The sequence below is a fragment of the Pogonomyrmex barbatus genome, unplaced genomic scaffold (assembly GCF_055798465.1).
Source record: "Pogonomyrmex barbatus isolate J1 unplaced genomic scaffold, ASM5579846v1 scaffold6, whole genome shotgun sequence".
In the NCBI taxonomy this organism is placed as follows: Eukaryota; Metazoa; Arthropoda; class Insecta; order Hymenoptera; family Formicidae; genus Pogonomyrmex; species Pogonomyrmex barbatus.
Window position 1 is genome coordinate 8,987,075 of NW_028297160.1, and position 21,037 is coordinate 9,008,111.

At 39.9% G+C, this 21,037-nt stretch overlaps 1 protein-coding gene and 1 long non-coding RNA gene across 6 annotated transcripts in view; both read right to left on the reverse strand.

Annotated features, from left to right (window-relative positions):
• Positions 1-10,662, reverse strand: part of LOC105422458 (calmodulin-alpha) — a 40,298-nt gene extending 29,636 nt beyond the window's left edge. For 3 of the 5 annotated variants that reach the window (XM_089082305.1, XM_089082304.1, XM_089082302.1), the window contains exons 1-2: positions 10,549-10,662; positions 2,164-3,396 (exon numbers count right to left, since the gene is read on the reverse strand). In XM_089082305.1, the coding sequence (XP_088938431.1) occupies positions 2,164-2,250 (87 nt within the window). In that variant the 5' untranslated portion in view covers positions 2,251-3,396; positions 10,549-10,662. The other 2 variants (XM_089082303.1, XM_089082301.1) reach the window with 2 other exon arrangements.
• Positions 10,663-11,991: 1,329 nt separating this feature from the next.
• On the reverse strand, positions 11,992-20,525 carry LOC148935148 (uncharacterized). The gene is made up of 3 exons (XR_016140570.1): positions 19,180-20,525; positions 15,154-15,180; positions 11,992-13,474 (listed from the first exon to the last, which is right to left on the reverse strand). It is a non-coding gene; the product is annotated as an uncharacterized LOC148935148 (long non-coding RNA).
• Positions 20,526-21,037: the final 512 nt, after the last annotated feature.

Here is a 21,037-nt window from a genome sequence, read left to right on the forward strand (position 1 = left end):
TTGAAATATTTATAATTATATATTTAAAACTTGCTATAATTTAAATTTATTTCTATTTTTTTTTTTTTTATACTTTAACATAAACTTCTTTGCATTATAATTCCGCTGCTACGAATTGTAATGAATGACACAAATTTTCTTTTAATTTGAGAGCTATTAGAGCTGAAATTTTTATTTTACGTATGCATATAAAATATATATTTTTCGATTAAATTAGAATATTCCAAGGAGACACAAGATTTGTTGACTTAAGATGGATGAGCTAAGAGATTATTATTAGTAGTAATGCATTGCAAACTAAATTGAATTCTCTCGCTTAATGAAAACTAAGACAAAGAAAAGAAAGTAAAATAAAACAAAAAAATATTAATACTCTTAAAATGCAAAACTCTTATTCAATTTTTTCTGAAACGCAACGTTTATGCATTGATAAAGAACACTACGAACTATAATAGAAAGTATGAATATGGAATGAGCAATTTCTCTTTTACCTGAAAACTTGCGGTGTAACAATATTCTGAGACAAATTGACAAATGAAATATCAAACTTCAGAATCATATCAAACTTCAGAAAATTTCGGTGATAATATACAGATGCCGCATGAAATAATGGAAACGTGAACGAGCGCGTTATTGGAAAAATGTCTCGAATGTTGACAGAACAAGTTATGCAATTTTGATGGAATTCGGAGGAATATGCGTGTATTGTACGTATGAAACCTTGATCGATATCGTTGCACCTATCGTCGTCCGAAAATTCTTTTCTTTTCCTTCGTATTATTAATCACAATACATGCGAACTATGAATTATGTATATTTATGTCTTTCCCTTGTAATAAATTCATGCGGACAGCGTCAGCAACTATTTGTTTTACGCAAAGATGAAGGATCGGAGTATTGGAGCTTATGTATTTCTATTTTTTCGGTTTTCTTCGTCGAGATCTTACTTCGTTCTGGAAATGAATTTAGCAATCTAGACGAAAAGATTCCTATACCTATGTCATTTCATCAATGAAACTGTTAAATACATTTTCAAAATTCTTGCAGAGACGATGTCAATTACTGGCTTTAAATCGCCAATTATTTTCTTAAACTATTTCAGTAATATATGCATTTACTTCATCAATTACATCGGTAAAAAAAGAAGAAGAAGAAGAAGAAGAAGAATTAATGAAGTAATTTAGAGTAACATCTCTTTCTCTTTCTACAAATCATATTCACTTTTTATTAACAACAACATAAAAGTAGCATTAAACATCATACGCGGTCTGTTTTTCCAAATATTGACAGTAATTGAAATGTTATATGGAGAAAACGAGTCTCTTTTTATGCACGATCGTTAAACAACGACGTATAATCTTCTTCTTGGAAATTAAAGACTGCGGTGCATTCATTATCCTCGGTTATCGGTTTTTATCTGGAAAATTACGCAATAATTCAATCAACCCCGTGTATCAGAAAAGTGTTCAGTGCGTGCTCGGGCATGCCACCGACGAAGTAAAGACGCGATAAGTTTCCGTCGTCGTTTGTATCTTCGCGGCGATCGTTCCGCGAAATTAATTACCGTAATAAAAACGACTCGTTTTACTTAGGGTCTCGCGTGCGATACCAGGCATCGCGCCGCTGGCATTATTATGCATTTCCCCGGCGTCGTTTTTCCCTCACGTCGTTTGCTATTTAAAGGATCTGCCGCCGTCGTGAGAAAGTCAAGCGTATAACTTCAACTAACAGCCTAATGACTTCACGACAAAGGTGCGCGTTAATGACATTTTAGTTCGGCGTGCCAACGCCCGTTTGACATTCTTTTTTCTCGCATCCCCACCCCCTTCCCTCCCTCCCTCCCACCCTCCCTCTTCCCAGAGGTAATCCAGCCGTCCGGGTGCTTCCTTCGAAATGAGAAATGACCGACGAGGGATGGTGTGACGCCCAGATTACTCGGGGCTCTCGGGGTGATGCGAGTTAAATCGTTTTTCCCTTCGATACGTCTACGTGACGTATGCAAAATAAGAATCTTACTTCGAGGCTCCCTCAAGAACCACCCCTTCGCGGACGCGGTACGCGCGTCCGTGATGAATATCAGGCCGCTCGATTATAGAGCGCGACGCATGTGAGTGAGATGAAACAGAGTCTATCTGATATACATAGAATCGTTTACGATTTTACCTTGCTTCTGTTTCGCGGTGCGAAGTCCTCTTTGCTAGCTTTCCTGCGCTTGTCCTTCAGGATCATCCTCGCCGCGGCGAACGCCATCTTGTCGTCTTGGCGTACTCTCTTTTTCGACGGTCCCGGGTGAAATAAGCGTAATCTCGTCGGTCGGCTTTTAGCGACTAACGAGCTCTTTACGAACACAGGGTGACGGGAAATCACCGATTCAACAACGATATAACACGATAAAATCTCTCTTTTTTTTTTTGTTTTTTGTTTTTATTGCTCTTATTGCTTCTCGATCGACACGCTCGCGTGCGCGCGCTTATGGTTACGTATGCGTATCACAATATTTAAGTGTACATCGCTCGTTTATCGCCTTGTGTGTACTTGTGCGCTCGAGTGTATTTACTGCGTATATATATATATATATATATATATATATATACGTACGATAATTTATGCGAAAGCTACCGACGCTATAACGTCGCGTCGTCGTGATCACACTATTCGTTTTATCGCGTTTTACCCTTATCGTTACCCGTTTAACTACCGCCTCGTCGTTGTATCGTCATCGTCATCATCGCTCCCATTCTCGTTCTCGTCGTCGTCAGAGTCGCCGTGTCGCGAAGCCTTGTCTCTCGACCCCGATCTATTCCCTTTAACGCTTTTTCCCTACTCCCTCGGCGGAGAGATTTCCCCGCTTCCGCTTGTCTTTCGTTTCAGACACCGCTTGACCTGGGACAACGCGCGCGAGGAACACAATGAACACTATCGATTATGTTTCGAACGCTTGGATGCATAGCGAACGGTTGTAACGAAATGTATCGTCGTGTCGACGGTAGCCGGGATGCGGCTCCTCACTTCATCGCGACAGTGACGGATCCCCGATCGGGAATATCCGGTAGCACCGGAAACGGACCGACGACGGCGACGAGGCCGGCGGCGTCGTACTCCTGCCGGCGACGGCGACGATTTTTCTCGGGGGTGCTGCTCGGGGGTGGCGGGAGCTCACGAAAGCTCATCGGGAACATTTGCCCCGCCGTGACGTAATGATTACGCGAGCCCTCGGCTCGACACTGTCGTTCGTATTCCGCTCTCGGCTCGGTTACGTTCCGCACGCGAGATGACGAATATACCGGCACAGGTTTCTGGCGCTTTCTGGCACGATCCGGCGATTACGATCGCGAACGGTGACGCACGCCTTCGCACGTCGATCAGGCGACGATTATCCTAATTACGATCATCAATCTAGAAAGAGAGAAAGAAAGGGGAGGGTGGGTTCGTGGCCTGTTTTCGCACACGGGATCTACATTTTACACGCGAGACTCGCATAATCAATCGCGTTAGCAACTCGCATTAGCAACTCGTTTCCCCGAGGAGGAGCCGACCGGAAGTCGATAAATCGATGGAGAGCGGAGTGTTGAAAGGAATTCATATTTTCAGCACGAAGTAAGGATAGTGCGGGTATGAAACTGATCGGCAATTAAACTGTCTACCTCACAATTCTCAACAAAATAATCTATCAGAATTCAGGAAACATGTTTCTTACAGACGAAATAAAAGAGGTCAAACGTGAAACAAAAATTTCAAAGTCGAGAAGGAGTTAGAATAAGATGAAGTGTCAAAGTTCATCAGGAATTTTAGCATATAAATACGAGATACGAGATATTGAGACGTCGTATGTTAAAACTTTTTAGAATAAATATCTCGACAACTAACTCAGTTTCAAATGCAACATTGGCGAATAAAGTTCCAAGGACAAGCTTAAAAAGTTGGAGAAAAGTTGGAAAAATGTTTCTCTCAGTCTACTTCGAAACGGAATTTTGGAACCTTAACAGAAACAGTAATTTTGGTAATGCAAAATAATAATCGGACATTTGCGGAGATTAAATAATATTATTATTTTGTTAATTTTTTTCTGGCACTTTTTCTAGCACAAAAACTATCCGGTTTCCTCCGCGAAGTGATATTCAGTTCATTTCATTCCGCTCATTACGAAGTAGTACAGCAATTTAGTTCCGCAATTTCTCGATTGTCACTCCATACACATTGTGTCTCTCCGCGTTCGCGCGCGTTCCAAACGCGCGTTAGATCCTCGAATCGAATGTCCCGCGAACACATTATTGCCAGCATTCTCGCGAAACTCGCGAAACTCACGCCGCGAAATTCCGTGCTCGTCCGACGTATCGTGAAATCGGTGTTACTCCGCTTGGCAGCTCGCACCTCGCCGTTGCGTTGTCGCCGTTCCGCTCGCACTCGTGCGTTTCTCTACTCTAGAGGGAAGAGAGAGAGAAAACCTTGAGAGCCCACGTGCACCCCGTGTCGTTAATATTTCAGGGCGCGTTATCGGACGGCACGACGTCGCGACGTCGACGATGCACGCGTCGCCTTGCAGCATGCATTTCGCGCGAGCGACACGCATGCATCGAGAAAACTCTCTCCGTCGTTGATCCGTTCGACGAAGCCGTTTATACGGATATCGGCTAAATATTCCGCGCCTGACTTTTCAGGAAAGGAAACTACGAAGTAAACGTTTAAAGTTTCCTTCCCGGAGAGAGAAGACCGCGCGATGCATTTTGCGCCGTGGAAATAATTCGCGAAACGGCAAATCTAATCTCCTGGTCTATGCGGAAATGCATTTTGCATATACGAGAAAAATAGATTCGAGGTACAAAGCGTCCTAAATTCACAATCTTTCCATTTAATGGTACGTTCTTTGAATTTAAAGTCGATCCTTCCCACGAAACTTTGAAATTGTCAGTATAAACTGTCTCTCTAAGAGCGCAATTACATTTAAAATTATATTTCTGTTGAAGTAAATTTCATTTCAAATAAACTGAAAGGGAGATTTTTTTTGTTCTCCAACTACCTCGATCTACGTCCTTGAAACTTTGTTCGCCAATTTTGCATTGGAAACTGAGTTGCCGGGATATCCACTCTTAAAAATTTTAACGAATAATGACGTCTCATTAAATTTGTGCTATTAAAAAAAAAAAAATCAATTCTAAGTTTAGCGACATTTAGATACGTCATTTAGTGAACAAAGTGAAATTTGCACCGTGCATGATATCGGTAAAACGGAACTTTTATTATATTGAAATCCGATCGAAATCAAGATAACAAATTTTCAAAACTAATTCAATTCATAGGATCAGGCTTATTGTTTCGCTTGTATAAAGTTAGCGAAACGAGTGATCGTTGTCAGATACATCGAAATAATCTAGAGAGGGCCGAGCATGTAACAAAATGCTGAAATAGTGTATCCGCGCTCGGACGTGCGGATGAATTCCGGATTGAAAATCCGGGTTTCAAATCGGGCTGTAATCGAATTTCATTCATTGCCATGATATGTCAAGTATGCGAGTTTTTTTAGATGGTATTACACGGTTGTTATCCAAAAATAGGGAGAAATTCTACCGAGAGAGAGAGAGAGAGAGAGAGAGAGAGAGAGAGAGAGAGAGAGAGAGAGAGAGAGAGAGAGAGAGAGAGAGAGAGAGAGAGAGAGAGAGAGAGAGAGAGAGAGAGAGAGAGAGAGAGAGAGAGAGAGAGAGAGAGAAAGAGAGCCCGTTGGAGACCCGACACGAAGACGCCAATGCTAAGCATCAATAGACAAGAAATCATTTTATACGATTCCCCTTTCCCACACGTTGCGAATGAGCGTCGCGTCACTCTTGCAAATCGAAAACGTTCAATTTCTCGTACTCCTCGACCCATCTTCGCTACTCTCGTGGGAACTTGGTGTACGAGTATTGATCATTCCCAGGCTGCAGCTCCCTTCTTCCCGCCCCGCCTCCTCGGCCCCCGGTATCCTATGACCATCATTCCGCGTCCTTCGACCTCCGATCTCTGACCTCCGACCTCTGTACCTAAATCTAACCCCCTCTCCTCCCGCATCGCGCCACTCTGTCCTTGCCCCCGGGCTTTCCGCGTTGCGATATCACGATGCGATTTTGCAATTTTGATATAATTTTTCGGTGAAAACCTGAATCTTTTCGTGTAGCTAAGTCAGAATTTTGAGAAAGATAAAAAATTTTGTTTAGAACACGTCAAACAAAACTTTGTACAATATTATTTATAGTAAAGTCAAAATCATATCATATCATAATTAAATATTACTTTATTATTATTAAAACAGATCGATCAAACAGTCATGTTTGTTTTTAAGTAAAAAGTAGCTACTTATTACATCAAGTATCGTAAGTATAGAAACATATTGTAATAGTAACGAGATTACTATCGAATTTAGTTTTCCAAACTTTATCGTAAATATAAAATATTAGAGTGCATTGCCGGAACAAAATTTAAGAGATGGAAAGTTTCCAAAGGTTAGCTATCATATAATATTAATAGTACCAGTCCCTCTCGAGCGAATTGATTTTTTTTTTTTATAACGGGAAACCAGGTGTCACATGGTAGAACAAGTCCACTGAGTACCAAATTTACACCTGTTGCCGATAATATCCCACAAAGAAACTACATGCCCATTGCGACCCTTGGGTGCACCTAGTGACGTCACGTGACGTCACTGATTGCAATTTAATATCGTGATCAGCGACGCATCACCTCGTCTCCGATGGTCCCGTGAGTCCCATAACTCCCGGAACACCTTACGAAACTAACACCCAAGTGAAAAACAGAAATGTGTGTGTGTGTGTGTGTGTGTGTGTGTGTGTTTGTGTGTGTGTGCGTGCGCGCACGTAAATGCGCGCGCACAATTATCCAGGTTCACGTCCTACTTACGATATCGAACTGCACGAGAGTTGGCCGTTCCGCAAAACGTTTCTGCCATTGACCGTTTACTTGCGATTACGAATTGCACTGCTATTATCTTACTTCTCAATATCCTCGATGAGATATTATTAGTCACATCTTTCAATGAATTAAATTTTTTTTAATTTATATAATAATTTTTCATTTCGAGATCTACTGACTTTGGAGGTATTCTGTTTAAATTTTAATTTTGTTACACTATTTTTGTATCACCCTATTATGTGCCACATACATAATTGGAAACAATAAGCATTTATATTTAAAAATTGCGTTCAGTTAATATAAATTAGAATTTAGAAATTCCTTTAGATCTATATAATATTTAATGTTAAATGATTTTGTTAAATATATGTATTAAATGTAGTATTAAAATTATTAATTATTAGGATAGCACGATAAGTTAATAGCAGTGACAAATAGTACTTATTTTTTCAAAAGTTATTATCAATTCCTGTTAAATTGGGGAGATCTAAATTCACGTGTTGTTCGAGAAGAATTTCAGGCATTTTAAGTCAAATCGCGATATCTCTCTTCTTGCAGCACGTGGAAAACGCTGATAAGTTTTCCACGAATATGTGCGAATGTTTGCGAGATCGATTGGGTATTAAATGAAACCGCGGGAATCCTCAGAAATCAGAATTTCGCTATTTGTCGCTTTCGTTAATTCCCGAAAAGCATACCGCATAAATTCCATGCCGTTTATCGGCATTCCCTTTGTGAGCAGATGATGTCTGTTAACGCGCTTTCTTTTTTCAGTCATTATTCCGCCATTTATTAGCTCGATAAGTGGAAAACGATCAACATAAAATTTATCGTTCACCACAGTGACGTCGAGTATCACAAGTTGATTAATCGAATCGACAAACAATATTCGCATTATCGCGTTCGCGTTCACATCGAGAGCAGGAATTCTTTCTGCGGCGGCATACGGGAATGTTATCATTCATTATCGAGATACAGGCAAAAAGCAATGTATCAGTTTAAAAAAGAAAGAAAAAAATCTATGAAATTCCAATGGCATCAATGAACTGTGAGAAGTACAAAAGAGCATTCAACCGTTGTTAAACTGTTCATCGATATCGAACAGCAAAATTTCTGTTCGCTATACTCAGTTGTAAATGTGATTGTTTCTGAGTAATCGAGCAAAATTTAAAACTATAATAAATAAAATATATGATATAATATATAGTTATTAGATTGTTAAAATATTGGATCACAATAAAAATATATAAAATATATAATTATACTGTATATTTTTAATAATAAATGAAATGAAAAATTGGAAAATTTCTTTCAAAGTAAAAATTGTTAAATATCTTGAACATAGGCATATTTTCATGTAATTTGTATAGATCAAAGTCTTCACAAAGGCCTTTTCTTCATTACTTTGATTAATCTTATTCGTTAACGTATACTGTTCAATTCATCTCTTTGTTATTATACAATTCAAAAGGTATTTATTTTGTAGTCGGGTGGAAAATATAATTAAATTTATGTTCGCATTATATTATCAGTTATTATTTTACTTAATTTGCGTTGACCAGAAGCAATATTTTGCATAAAATTTCAAATTCATCTCACGCCGCAAAATTGTTTGTATAGGAATTTAATGACCGCAATAACAAATAATAATTGATGGACTTTCCATTAACTATCCATCGCATCTCCAGAATTTTCGCGCGAAATACAGTCGCATATAATTCAGTTAATTACCGTTTCGGTGTATGTGACGTGTGTGCAATGTAATTCCGTTTAACGGCTCTTTAGCAACGCGAAGGCTTAAATGCCGCTTTCATATTTCCCGTCGGCCTTGGGTTTTCATTTCAGTTTTTACTTAAACAACGATTGCAAGTACTCGCGATATATAGCAAACTATTCTCATTACGGTAATGCAACCGCGTTTCATTTTCGTGTGTGGTATTAATGCGGTACGTGGGAAACATTCCAATTTATCGTCGTTATTCTTGAACAAGCAAAAAACTGTAGATGTTTCGTAGAATTCAAACTTTCGTTAACTTTTCCAAGACTCATTCGGCGAAGAATCTCGATTAGATCGACATATTCCAGTCAAAATCAAGCGACTGTGGACCTGAATGATAACGAGACACGTGTTTCTCTCTCAGAGAAAACCACCGAGTTACAATCTTATTTAAAATACGTGCACCCCAAAATATCGTGGCCAATTCTTCCTATTGATCATCTGGACTGTGTCCAGAATAATAACGAATTTGGCTAATTAATAAATTTTTTTTCTTCCTTTTTAGATAATTAATAGATATAATTATTTGATATGAATGATTGGCAATTTATTAACAGGCCAGATAACAACTGTTTCATAAATAATTATGAGCAAACATTAAAAGGAATTGTACGATAAAAAAAAAGATTAAAAAAAGTGACGTTTGCGCTCAGTATGTCTTGCTTCTACTTTCTCTTTCAAATTCGCAACGTAATTTTTGTGAAAAAGATGACAAGAAATTACTCGTTACGGAAAATATCTATTTCACGGAAGTGTTACCTCACAGATTTCAAATGTTCATATTGTACGAGAATCGCGAATTTCTCTCTCTAAGAGTCCCCCGTCAAATTAAATTTCATCTATACTTTATAAGCCGGCTATTCCACAATGCATCGTACATGCAAATTTTGCGGGCGTGTCTTGTTCGTTTGATGGCACTATATCTTAAACGTTATATGTAACGATAATAACATCGTTTAACAAAGATTAAATTGTTTCCAATTTACATGAAATATTTCCACGACAAAATTCGAAATTCTCAAAATAACATTATAAACTACTGGGAGAGATAAATGTAGAATTATAATTTCGAACAGATTCGCGTTACCATGAATAGTATTTTTATATGGAACATAACTTTAAAATGTTTAATTAATAATTGAATATATTTTCAAGAGGATATATGTTATTTGCTTAAATTATCACATCAATATTAACAAAATTAATCTTACACCGAGAAGAAACACGAAAAAGAATTACGAGTGGCTTAGAAAAAGGACAAGTAGCGAAATATCTTATGAAAATATTGCTTGGAAAAAATTGCTTTTTATCTAAACTAAATTGTCATTGAAAATGACAATTTCAATGACAACAACTGAAAAATTAAAAGACGCGCGCAATAAGACAAACGTGGGTAGGTAGGAAAGAGTAGTTGGATTAGAGGGGAAAAGACGGGAATGGATACCGTGCTCCTCACGAAACAACTCACTGACCACTCGGCGAAGATACGCGATCGGCTCGTCCGGCGGAAACGAGTTGCCGGTCGCCGACGTCCGGACGTCTCGATCGCAACCCGCGATCGTCCTCGAGGCGGGTCGACGGGGCTGGCGCCGTCGTTGGTACATTCGCGCCTGGTACCCGCCATTTTTGAGGAAATCACAGGAAACCGCCGGCGGACTCCGGCGAACTCCGCGGTCCGCCGCGGTCCGTCGCGGAAGCGGAAACCGCTCGCGTCGTCGCGCCGCGGTCGACGCGTTACGACCGGGTCGCTCCGCGAGGCGCGTCACGTCGCATCGCGCCGCGTCGCGACGCGCGAGCAGGCGTGCGATTGCAGCGAGTCGTTCCCATTCATTGACGATAACGATTACCACCGTGCGTCTCTACGGACTTACGTGCTCGTCGCTGAGCAGATGGCCTATGACTGACACCCTCGATCCACCACGCGCCCTCGCGCAGCCAATGCTGCGAATTCCAGGCGGTCGCTCGCGCGCAGGTCCATGCACCCGCACCCGCACCCTCGCCCTCGCCCTCGCCCGCACCTCGCACCCGCATATACGATAGTTTCTTTTCTTTCTTACTCCTTCCAATTCTTCCCTTCCGCTTCCCCCTTCGACTTTATCCTCTCGTTCCACAAGATTGGTAACGAGAACCCTACATTTTTATCTTGCGCTAAACTTTCGCTCGTGGCCTATTTCGATTATAGTGCATAGCTCCGTTCTCTAATCTCGGTCTTTAAATCTTTTCTTCGCGCAATCGTAAAAATTCACCATAAAATACGACGATAAAAAATTCTTTCGATACGTAAACGTATTTAGATTAGTATAGATTAATTTTTTCCGAAAAATTATTTATATCATTGTCCCTCAATAACTTACATATGCAAAAGTTCTTTTCTTAAATTCCATTTTTTATTTCGGTTCAATATTAATTTATACTAGATAGAATTTATACTAGAAGGACAAATCACTGTAGTATTTTAATATTCCTCTATTTCACCAGCTGCGGCTTTTCTTCCTCGCCTGCCTCTCTCAAATGTAATTTCTCAGCTACTTCACCGTAAATCTTTTTCTTACTTCCATGTAGCCTTCCCTCCTCGTCGATGTAACGAAATGCCTCTTGCAATACTCGATCTTTCTATCTCATTCCGTAACATTCTTTCTTCATTAAGCTGTTTCTCTTTCATCTCCGTCTCTCCAAGTTACATTTCTCTTATCTCCAAAGCTTCACGCAAACGATCCTTTTTGTTTGAATTATTCGCGGATTTAGATAAATGTAAAATTCTACTTGACAAGAATATATTTTCTCTCGGCGGGATAATAATGCATCGCGTAAATAATGAACACGTACGAATGATATGGTTGCAGTGAACACGAGAGAACCGAGACGATTGTTTAAGAAAAATTGAAAAACAGTATAATCAATGATCGAGCATCGTGCACAATGCGCTTTATATCGCGGCGGGGTAAAGTTCCGAGGCGTTACTACGGGCCTTTGTGAGTCTTCTATTGTTAAGTATCGGCAGGTGTCAAACGAGGTATCGCGGTACACATTACATGAAATTACTTGCGAGAGTCCCTTCGCTTCCTTCATTGTTCTCGCGGCTGCGTCTGCAACGGTGATAGACATAGGCGTTTCATCCCTGACCAGATTGTTCTTGGAAGACGTGGATGGCGGCTGCGCCGATCGTTTTCGTAAAAAAGCGAAAGAGAACTCGATGGCTGAGAAAATCCCGTGCGAGAGGAGACGTATCGCGCTCTTGACATTTCACTTTGCACAGTCGCTTTGTCTTCTCGCAATGTGGCCCACTCGTTATCGAGTTTTTTTTTTCTTTCTCTTCCCTATTCATTTCTCGCTCTTTGTGAGGGCAACGTTGACAGACCGTAAAGAGCCGCTGTCCGTTAAAATGCCGGTCTGAATGAAGTGTGTCTTTTTCAGCTTATTATAACACATTTCATCCACCGTCAGTGATGATAACAAATAATATAACAAAATTCAAAAGTTCATTTGTTAAAAATTGCTAAAATGTCGGAAGTTCTTTTATCGTGCTCTTTGTCTTTAATCTTTCGTTAAAATTTCTTTCAATAACATTTCTTTCATAATCATTTACAGATAGGCTCTTTTTTCTTATTCTTTAAAAATAATTTTTTTATGTCTCAAATGTTTCAAATGTTTTATTTGGGAATCTATGAACTACGATTACAAAGTTTATCTATTTTTATAATACTCATCATATTTTAATGAATCATGCATAAACAATCATAGAAAAAAAAATATATCTTCCTTCTTTTAAAGACAATGTAAAATATATTTTATAGTTAACAAATTCTATTTTTGCGGTGAATTAAGATTTTAGTTTGTGAGAGGCTTTTATCGACGAAAAATAGTTTGACTTTTTCACTTAAGTAGAAAAGTAGTGTAGTCTTATATTAGACAGCCGACGCCTGACTTTGAAGGTGATTCGCTACTCAATCACTCGGCTCTACACACGATTCGCGTTACTTCTAAAGATCAATATTTACCAATAGATCACATACGTTTTAAATAATAACGTCATACATAATAACGACTAGAACAGCAATAACAACGACGATAATAACGACGACGACGACGACGACGACAACAAAAATGTGATGATGACGATGACAAATTAACAATAATGTAATAAAATAAAACTACTTTACTTAACTAAGTGCAGTAATTTCATCGAGAAAGTATCCTAACATCGATCAAGAGATAAGTGCTTATCGTCACGTAATTCTAATTAGCGATCGTTCAGATCAAACAATCCGCGTGAAATTTGCTCGGGGCTGTTGTCCAAAGGTCGAGGCCGCGACTTTGCGTAACGTATGAAATGCCATTACCGATCCATAGTCTAACTCGTCGATACGTAATCAGTCTGACGGGATTTGCATAATGCATAATCGTGCGTCGCACGGGACGCACGGTGAGTGTAAGCTTCAGTGAATGAAGTTGTCATACCCACCTGGCGGTGCTTAACGAAAGGAAAGGGTTGCGCGCGACATCGAACATTTCTAAGGGTGCCGGAAGCGGTATCGGACACACAGACAGACAGACAGACAGACAGACATAGACGGACAGGCGAGGGTAGGTCACAGTCCTGAGTAGTGCGCGCGAGTAGTACGACAGTGGCACAGCACCGACATGTATATACCGGGTGGCGCGTCGGTAACCCGTTCACGACTCGAGCGGCTCGTGCGTTCTCAATTGTACCGACTGGCGCGGCTGGTAGCTAGAATGGTGAGCCTTCTCGGCGTGTGGAAACGACAGCACAGCGGCGGTCACGTCCGCGACGGGGAGCTTTCAAGGGAAAAAAGCCATGACTTACCGACGGCGTGCGAAAGCTCCGCGAGCTTGTGCGCGACACACTTACCTACAAAAGAAAGAAGAAGTTACGCATTAGAGAACTGGCTTCGCTTTTTTTTTTTCTCGACATGCCATCGATCGCGGCGTGTATACACTCTGGGCGATCGGAGCTTTCGTCGGTGCTTTTCAAACATTCGGAAAAATTGCGTCGAGTTTATCTTTTTTAATACGTCTCTTTTCTTGCGATATGAGAAATAAATATGGGAAATTTTTTTATATTTATAGAATAAATATGTAATCTAGTTTGAAAATACTTTTCGTCTTACATATTGCATACATGCTCGATTTTCAGATTCTAAAAAATACACAGTTTGGAAATCATTGATCACGAAAAAAAAAAAAAAAAAAACAATGCAAAGAAGATATCAGAAAGCAAGAGAAAAACGTAAACAGAGCCGTGTGTACAATTGGCATTTAAAAAAATGCAAGTACGCATTTATGCTTATATTTACCGGATGTAAACCAGATCAAAACCAGATGTGGAATGTAACTTTTAACTTAATTAACTCATACATAAACGATATAACATATTCCGTGATAAAAAAATTAAATTAAATTAATAAATTAGAGGATATTTTTATTCCATACATTCGCGCGTTTGATCTATATGAAAAAGAGGACATAAAATCTCTTATAAATGCATCGCAGCACGGCTCTGTAAATATATAGATAAAAAACATGCTGAGGTAACTGAAATATCTGGTTACATACGAGTGCTATCTCTTACAATTAGTTTCATGCATCTTAAAATATCTTGTTCATGCTGTGTGCGATTGCTACGAACTACTAGACTAGATATAAGATATTACAAACGAATTTTTTACCAAAGGTCACAAAGTAGAGAAACATTTCTAACTTTAAAGTTTTCTCTAGCTTTATATTATCCAGCTCAGTGTTTCTCAATTTTTTTCTTATAATTAGCAGTAGCAAAATCAATATCGTGTCTTCGCAACTTTCTTCCGCCGTGTCATGGCATGTAAAAAGGCGTGGAAAAAAATATGCCTTTACACTGCGACAGTTGAGTAACACTGATCTATAACTTCAAAGGTCGACCCTGGCACTACCCACTTTTTTTTTTTTTACTATAGAACTCACTTAGCGCGAATGAGGCGATTACACTACACAGGCTATTCTGCGTATATACCGAGAGCTTTTAATTATACCTCTGCACGTCTGCATTTAATATGGGCGGATATGCATTAGGCTGATAAGATGCATTACGACGATCTATGTCGAGTCCTCCGTCAAGGACGCGGCACGTCTCATAACGAATTTCCAGGGGATCTCGCCTCGTCGCCAAAATGCGTGGAACATGGAATCTCGTAGGGAGAGACACAAATTGCTTTTTACAGATGATGCGGCATGATAAACGCAAGCGGGCCAATCGAATCGCGCGTGATCCGGGGAATAATTACGCTAGCATAATTGTTAAAAACGTAGCAGCGTCAAAGTGCTCGAGTAACGAGATCTGCTCTAACGTCTCGAAGGCTACGATCTACGCGATATAATAGGGCGACGAACGTTACGGCTCTCTAGCTTGAAAAAACTAATCTAGTGGCGCCTAAGGCTATATCGTAACAAACGACCCAAGCTTTTCCTTAACTTTAAAATACCTGCACGACCGCCGTTCCGCGATTCGCCTGTACAATAGAAACACAAGAAATATACATTACATATGCGGCCGTAGAGTAGGTCTCTGGGGAAGAGCTAAACAACAACATCGCTGAATTATTTATCCCATAAATCCCTCAATGAGATAAATCAAATGCGACGTGATCGATACATTTTTGCGCGAATTATTATTTATATTATTATCTCCATTACGGTTCGTGCACATTATTAATTTTCATAAATTTTCACCGCGAGGGCCCGCATACCAAACTCTGACGATCGTCGATTCATCTCGATGTTTTACACCACAAAGATAAATTAAATCGCGCGGCTGCGATTCCAAATGAAATAAAAAAAAAAAAAAAAATACAAACGAAAATTAACTAGGCATTCGCGTTAGCGTGTCGTAAAACGGCGAGGTGTTACTATATCGCGTCAGTTGTAGGCCTAGCAACAGGTGGGCTGTTGTCCTTTAGGCCGGTCCGACACTTTATGTGTCTCCGTATATAATTCATGAGCAGGAAGGCGCTTCAAACTACCGCGATTGTCAGTACAAGTCATGATCATGAAGTAATACTCTCTCCAGAGGAAATGCGCGACGCATGATTAGGATGGGATATACTCTCGCGATACGATAAATCAGTAAACCGGTAATTCTCTCACCAGAATATTTTCGCGAAAAAGAGAGAATAAATTTAATTTAAAAAATATCAATTATTTTAGTCATGCTGAGTATCGATGATACAATCCAATGGAATCAATGATCATTTTTATTATGAAAATTTATAAAAGTTAAATACGAAAAAGCTGTCGAATATATACCTCGCATCGTTGACGCATTCATAGAAATATTTAAATGTCAAAATCGATATATAGATAAAATCGAAATATATGCTTTGAGATAAATGGACAGCTTGTAATGGGCCAAGAAAGCTTTGCATAATTGCTGCTACAGACTGTTACCTTCGGACAATGGGTGTCTTCTATCACTTTTCACGTTTAATCGATTTACGCGAAATACGCGAATTACGCAATAGTCCTCATTTTTGCTATCGCGATCGAGGGAGACTTGTACTCGTGGCTTTAACTCGGCTCAATATATATAGCTATAGTTATCGACATACATATTTCTTGCACCGTAACGTATGAACAATTACTGTCCATTATTGATATTAACACTGTGCGGTGACAATATCGCGTTATAGCGGCACACTTCGCAGAGCGGAAATCTCTAGCGTATGCCATAAATTAACATCGAAAACTTGGCTGAACGAATGCCGGTCTTGCCGCTTAACAAATGTGTTAGTCGCAACCTTTTGCAACCTTTTCCATTTAAAGGTTGCCAAGATTTTATATTGTAGCATGCTATAAATAATCACGCTGTCACATGAAAATCACTTTTGAGTCACTTTGCTGATTAAAAACGGAAGAGGAAGAAAATCAAGAGATGTGAATTTTAATTGCTGTGTCGTAACATTCGAACGAGATAATATACGTATACATGTGTATCAAAGTGGGTCATTTTCTGAATTTTGTTTCATAATTGCCGGGATAACACGACGGGTATAAAATAACGGCAATTAATCAACCGACTGCCGCTATTAATTTACAATAAAGAAAAAGGGTTTGTCGTGCTCAGTTGCGATAGACGGATAACTAACTAAACGTAATTAAACGTAAATCTCGGAGTCTGACAGATGTAGAGGTCTATTTATCTCGCAAAGGTAAACCGAGATCATTAGAGATGACGTCGAAGGTCACGTCCCGGATTGCCACGTACTCAAGAATCCCATCGTACGGCCCTACGGGTGCCTGGGAAACGGGAAAACGGGAGGAAATTTATATATATATAATGTATATGGATAGGATTTCTCCCTCTCGCTTCGTCCTTCGCACACGTCCTACCTGCTTTTTCCCGATGTGACAACTGATGGTGTCCGCCCACCAGCGAACGTCGAAAGAAAAAGTCGAGTATTGCACGTCAACTGTGTTGTCATTCAACATCAAAGTGATAAAGGTTTTTCATTGAAAACTTTGCTCAAAGGTTGCGCGATGCCAAAACTGGTTACATTTTTATTAAAAAACGTACAGTATATATTTTGACAATTTCACGTTAGAGTGTCACAACTGAATATTCATGGTGTAAACTTTACGACAGTAAATAAGATATATGTTTGGGTTTACAAAGGGTGTTACGTAAGTTAATTGGACTCATTATGTATTCATTTATGATCTCATTTATGATTACGTAAAGTTACATAGTAATATAATTAGAAAGTTTACGTGAAAATGTACATAGAGAATATATAATATACATTAACGATAATCCCATAATTACTGTCTTTTTTTACATACTTAAATTTGAGTTCAAAAGAAATATTTTGTACATTTCTTGTACATTTAAATTTTATCTTTTTTCCATTAATGTCTTACAAATGATATAACATGTACTGCTATATAAAATATCCGACTATTAAATAAAATATCACAATACAATTATAATTTGAGTGATTCTTGAAATTGAAAAATCGATTTTTAATAAAAATACCTATCGATAATAATTTTTAAGTTGGAACTATTTGTTAAGCTGAAGAAGAAAAGAACTGACTACAGATTTGGTGAGCGTGTCTGTTATTAAAATTGAGGAACGTAAACTGTTGAATACACACTTTATTGAATACACATTCAAAGCGACATTGTTGTTTATACGTCCTTTTCACGGGGGGGGGGAGGGGGTGAAATTGCGATTTCGAAAGCCGAATAGGAGTGGCAAATTGAGCGAATTGCCGATCACGTCGTCTACGATTTCATCGCTCTCGGGCTAAAGCCGAGGGGGATGTGATAAATCCGCGAGATGAGATTACGATTACAGGAAATTCGAGCTCACGGTCGAATTGCCGTTGGTTTTCTCGCCTCTTAAGAAACGGATAGGCCCTACCCGTTTCGCGAGGCGCAAAAGACAAACGCCGTGCTCCGGATCTGAATAAACGGAGCCTGCTTTCGAAGATGCTTGCGCGCTCGATACTTGAAATCCGAGAGCGTTTAAACGATCTGATGATCAAATTACGCGATCGTCCCAGGATGATCGAGTTGTTCGAGCGTATCTTCGCGTAAGACCAACATCTCGGTTTTATCCGTTACTATCGATTGTTACATCGTTTCTAATATGTACGTGCAATGTCGCGACAATTTATTCAAGAGATTTCCTCCCCGATTTCCTTTTTTTTTTGCGCGTTTAATTCTTCGTAAAATTACAAACCTCGCTAACAACCTCGATCGTTATTCGAGCGCGCTCGCGCTAGCTCGAACCTTGTGACAGACTCACTCTTCCAACCGGAAGGAAACTCATAAATATTAATGTACCGAGCGATATACGTCGCATCGATCTCCGTCCGCGCTTCGCACAATCAAGCTGGAGTTGATTAAAATGAAATTCCATAGGAATGGGAAACCTCCCACAAAGCGTACGTATCATAGGTCGCGTTTATAGGTCGAAAATAGTTGTCCGATATTTAGGACATTACATTCGTCTGTTCGCGATTTTTTTTTTTTTCTAATGCGTTTTTAAAGACATGCGTGTATGCAAAGAAACGAACGTATTGAGATTAATCTTCAAAGTTTCAAAGTTTTATTCCAGAGATTTACGTGTCGATGTAAAACGTTAACTTCTCTCTTTCGCTTTTTTTACGTTAATTATCTTTCTATTGTTACAAGTGTAAAAAATTACGGTGACAAAATCGGAAAATTTGCAATCGCATCAGTTCCAGCAACTTTCAACCCCTAATTTATCTCACGACAGATAATTGACGCGTTTCGGAAGAAATTTTCTCCGCGATTTCAATTGCTCTCTCTCTCTCTCTCTCTCTCTCTCTAGTGACTAGGCAATTTCACGTCGAAAGTATTCCACCGACGCCTCTCGAAATTCGTCTCTCGGCGAGGCGGCGGTGGCGGTGGCGGTAGTGGCAGCGGCGGCGGCGGTCAGCCATTGGCGGCTGAAAATACGGATGTGCTATGGGATCTGTACTCACCCGGCGCATCACGCGAAGGGAGAACGATGATGTCTTCATTTTGGTGGTAATCCTGGCAGCTTGCTACGGGAAGTGGATCGGGACGGTGTCCGAGATCGTTTTCCTCCGCCAGCGTCGTCGTCGTCGTCGTCGTCGTCGTCGTCGTCGCAGCTCTCGGACCCGAGTAGCCGGAGCCGTTCTCCCGCGTTCCGTTTCCGCGTTTATCGCGACGCGGGATAGTCGTCGGTGACCGACCGGACACCCCGCGGTCCGTCCGTTTTGTGCGACCCGGATGTCGGGCTGGAGTTAGCAGCCCGGAACTGGCGAACTCTCCGGGCTCTCTCCGTGGCTATCGCGATGGGACGGACAAAGTTGCGGAGCGCGCGACTGGAGAGAGAGAGAGAGAGAGAGAGAGAGAGAGAGAGAGAGACAGAGAAGGGTGGCTCTCAGGGATGGCTGGAAGCTACAACTACAGGTGGTCGCGCGTTGTTGACTAAATCTTCGCGCCGATCGTACCTCTCCGCCTCTCTCTCCTTTCCGCGCGCTCTTCCTCTACCCTTCCTTCCTTCCTGCCCCCTACCACTGCGCCTCCCCTGCCACCCCCCAGTCGATTTCTATCTCGCGCATATCCTCTCACACGTGCGAGCGAGCGCACGCGCGCTCCGACGCGATCTCCCCGATTTTCTTCCCTTCTCTCGTTCCTCCTTTCCATCGCTCGTGCATCCTATCGTGCAAAAATCTTGAACTAATCTTGACAAATGAAAAATAACGTAATTAAACTTCGATAGTCGAAGGTTTTCAGGGACCTCTTTTTTTGACGATTATTTAAAATCACGTATATCTATGATAATAATCTAAAGCGATTAGAAATGTGCTTTGAGCAATTGAGATTAATCGACAATTTACTTTTGGCTTATTGATAATTAAATCTTTCCTCGGTCATATCGTTATGTCATCTTGGCTCTTTTCACACCGAGGTAGAATGTAGGTTTAACGGCATTTAGGAAAAGGGCGGACAAGAACGAGGTGTACGGCTATGGCTATATACGTTACGGGAACCACCCGATGCTGCGCTCGCGCAAACTCACCCCGACGCCATACTGCCATACCGTCGAGGATCGCGCCCCTTGTTCAAGGCCGTGAGACTTCATGGTAAAGCCGATGCGTCGATATTTCGTCCGTCGCTCGATGGGTGGAGACGTCATAGCCTATACGCGGAAATAGCAGCGGACAGCTTTCATGTCACTCGGCTGCTTGCTTTCTTCGTTCGACACGTGCCTTCAATTGAGTAGGATTACTGCCTCATCTATTTTAGCTCAAATATACGATATATTATTTTAAATTGATTTAAATGGCTTACTTTTTAAATTACAACATTACATTATGGAATTATATGCTTTTGTCATTTTTTTTTTTATATTAGCTCTGTAATGCATTACGGTTCGTTACTTTTGACAAGAAAGTTGATGGAAAAAGTGGAAAAAGATAAATTACTTGAAATAATATAATTATATTAAAGATAAATTACTTGTATTTATCGTAGTTTTATAGAGATCATATCTGTAAATCTACAAATATTGATAGTAATTAGAATTGTGATCTGTGTACACGTAATTGATAATCTTTACATTGATAAAATCATCACAGTTAGTAGATTATGTGATAGAAATTAAATTAATGCTTTGTATTAATGTTTTTCATTTATACCATAATACTTTTTAAATTCATGTTAAAATAATTTTTTATTGTCACAGTAATCATTTGCTTTATAGATCGAAAAATTGAATAAACAAAATCATGTAATTAGAATATAATAGAAAGCTATAATAACTTTTCTTTAAAATTACATCGGCCATATTAATGATGCTTTTCGTCGATA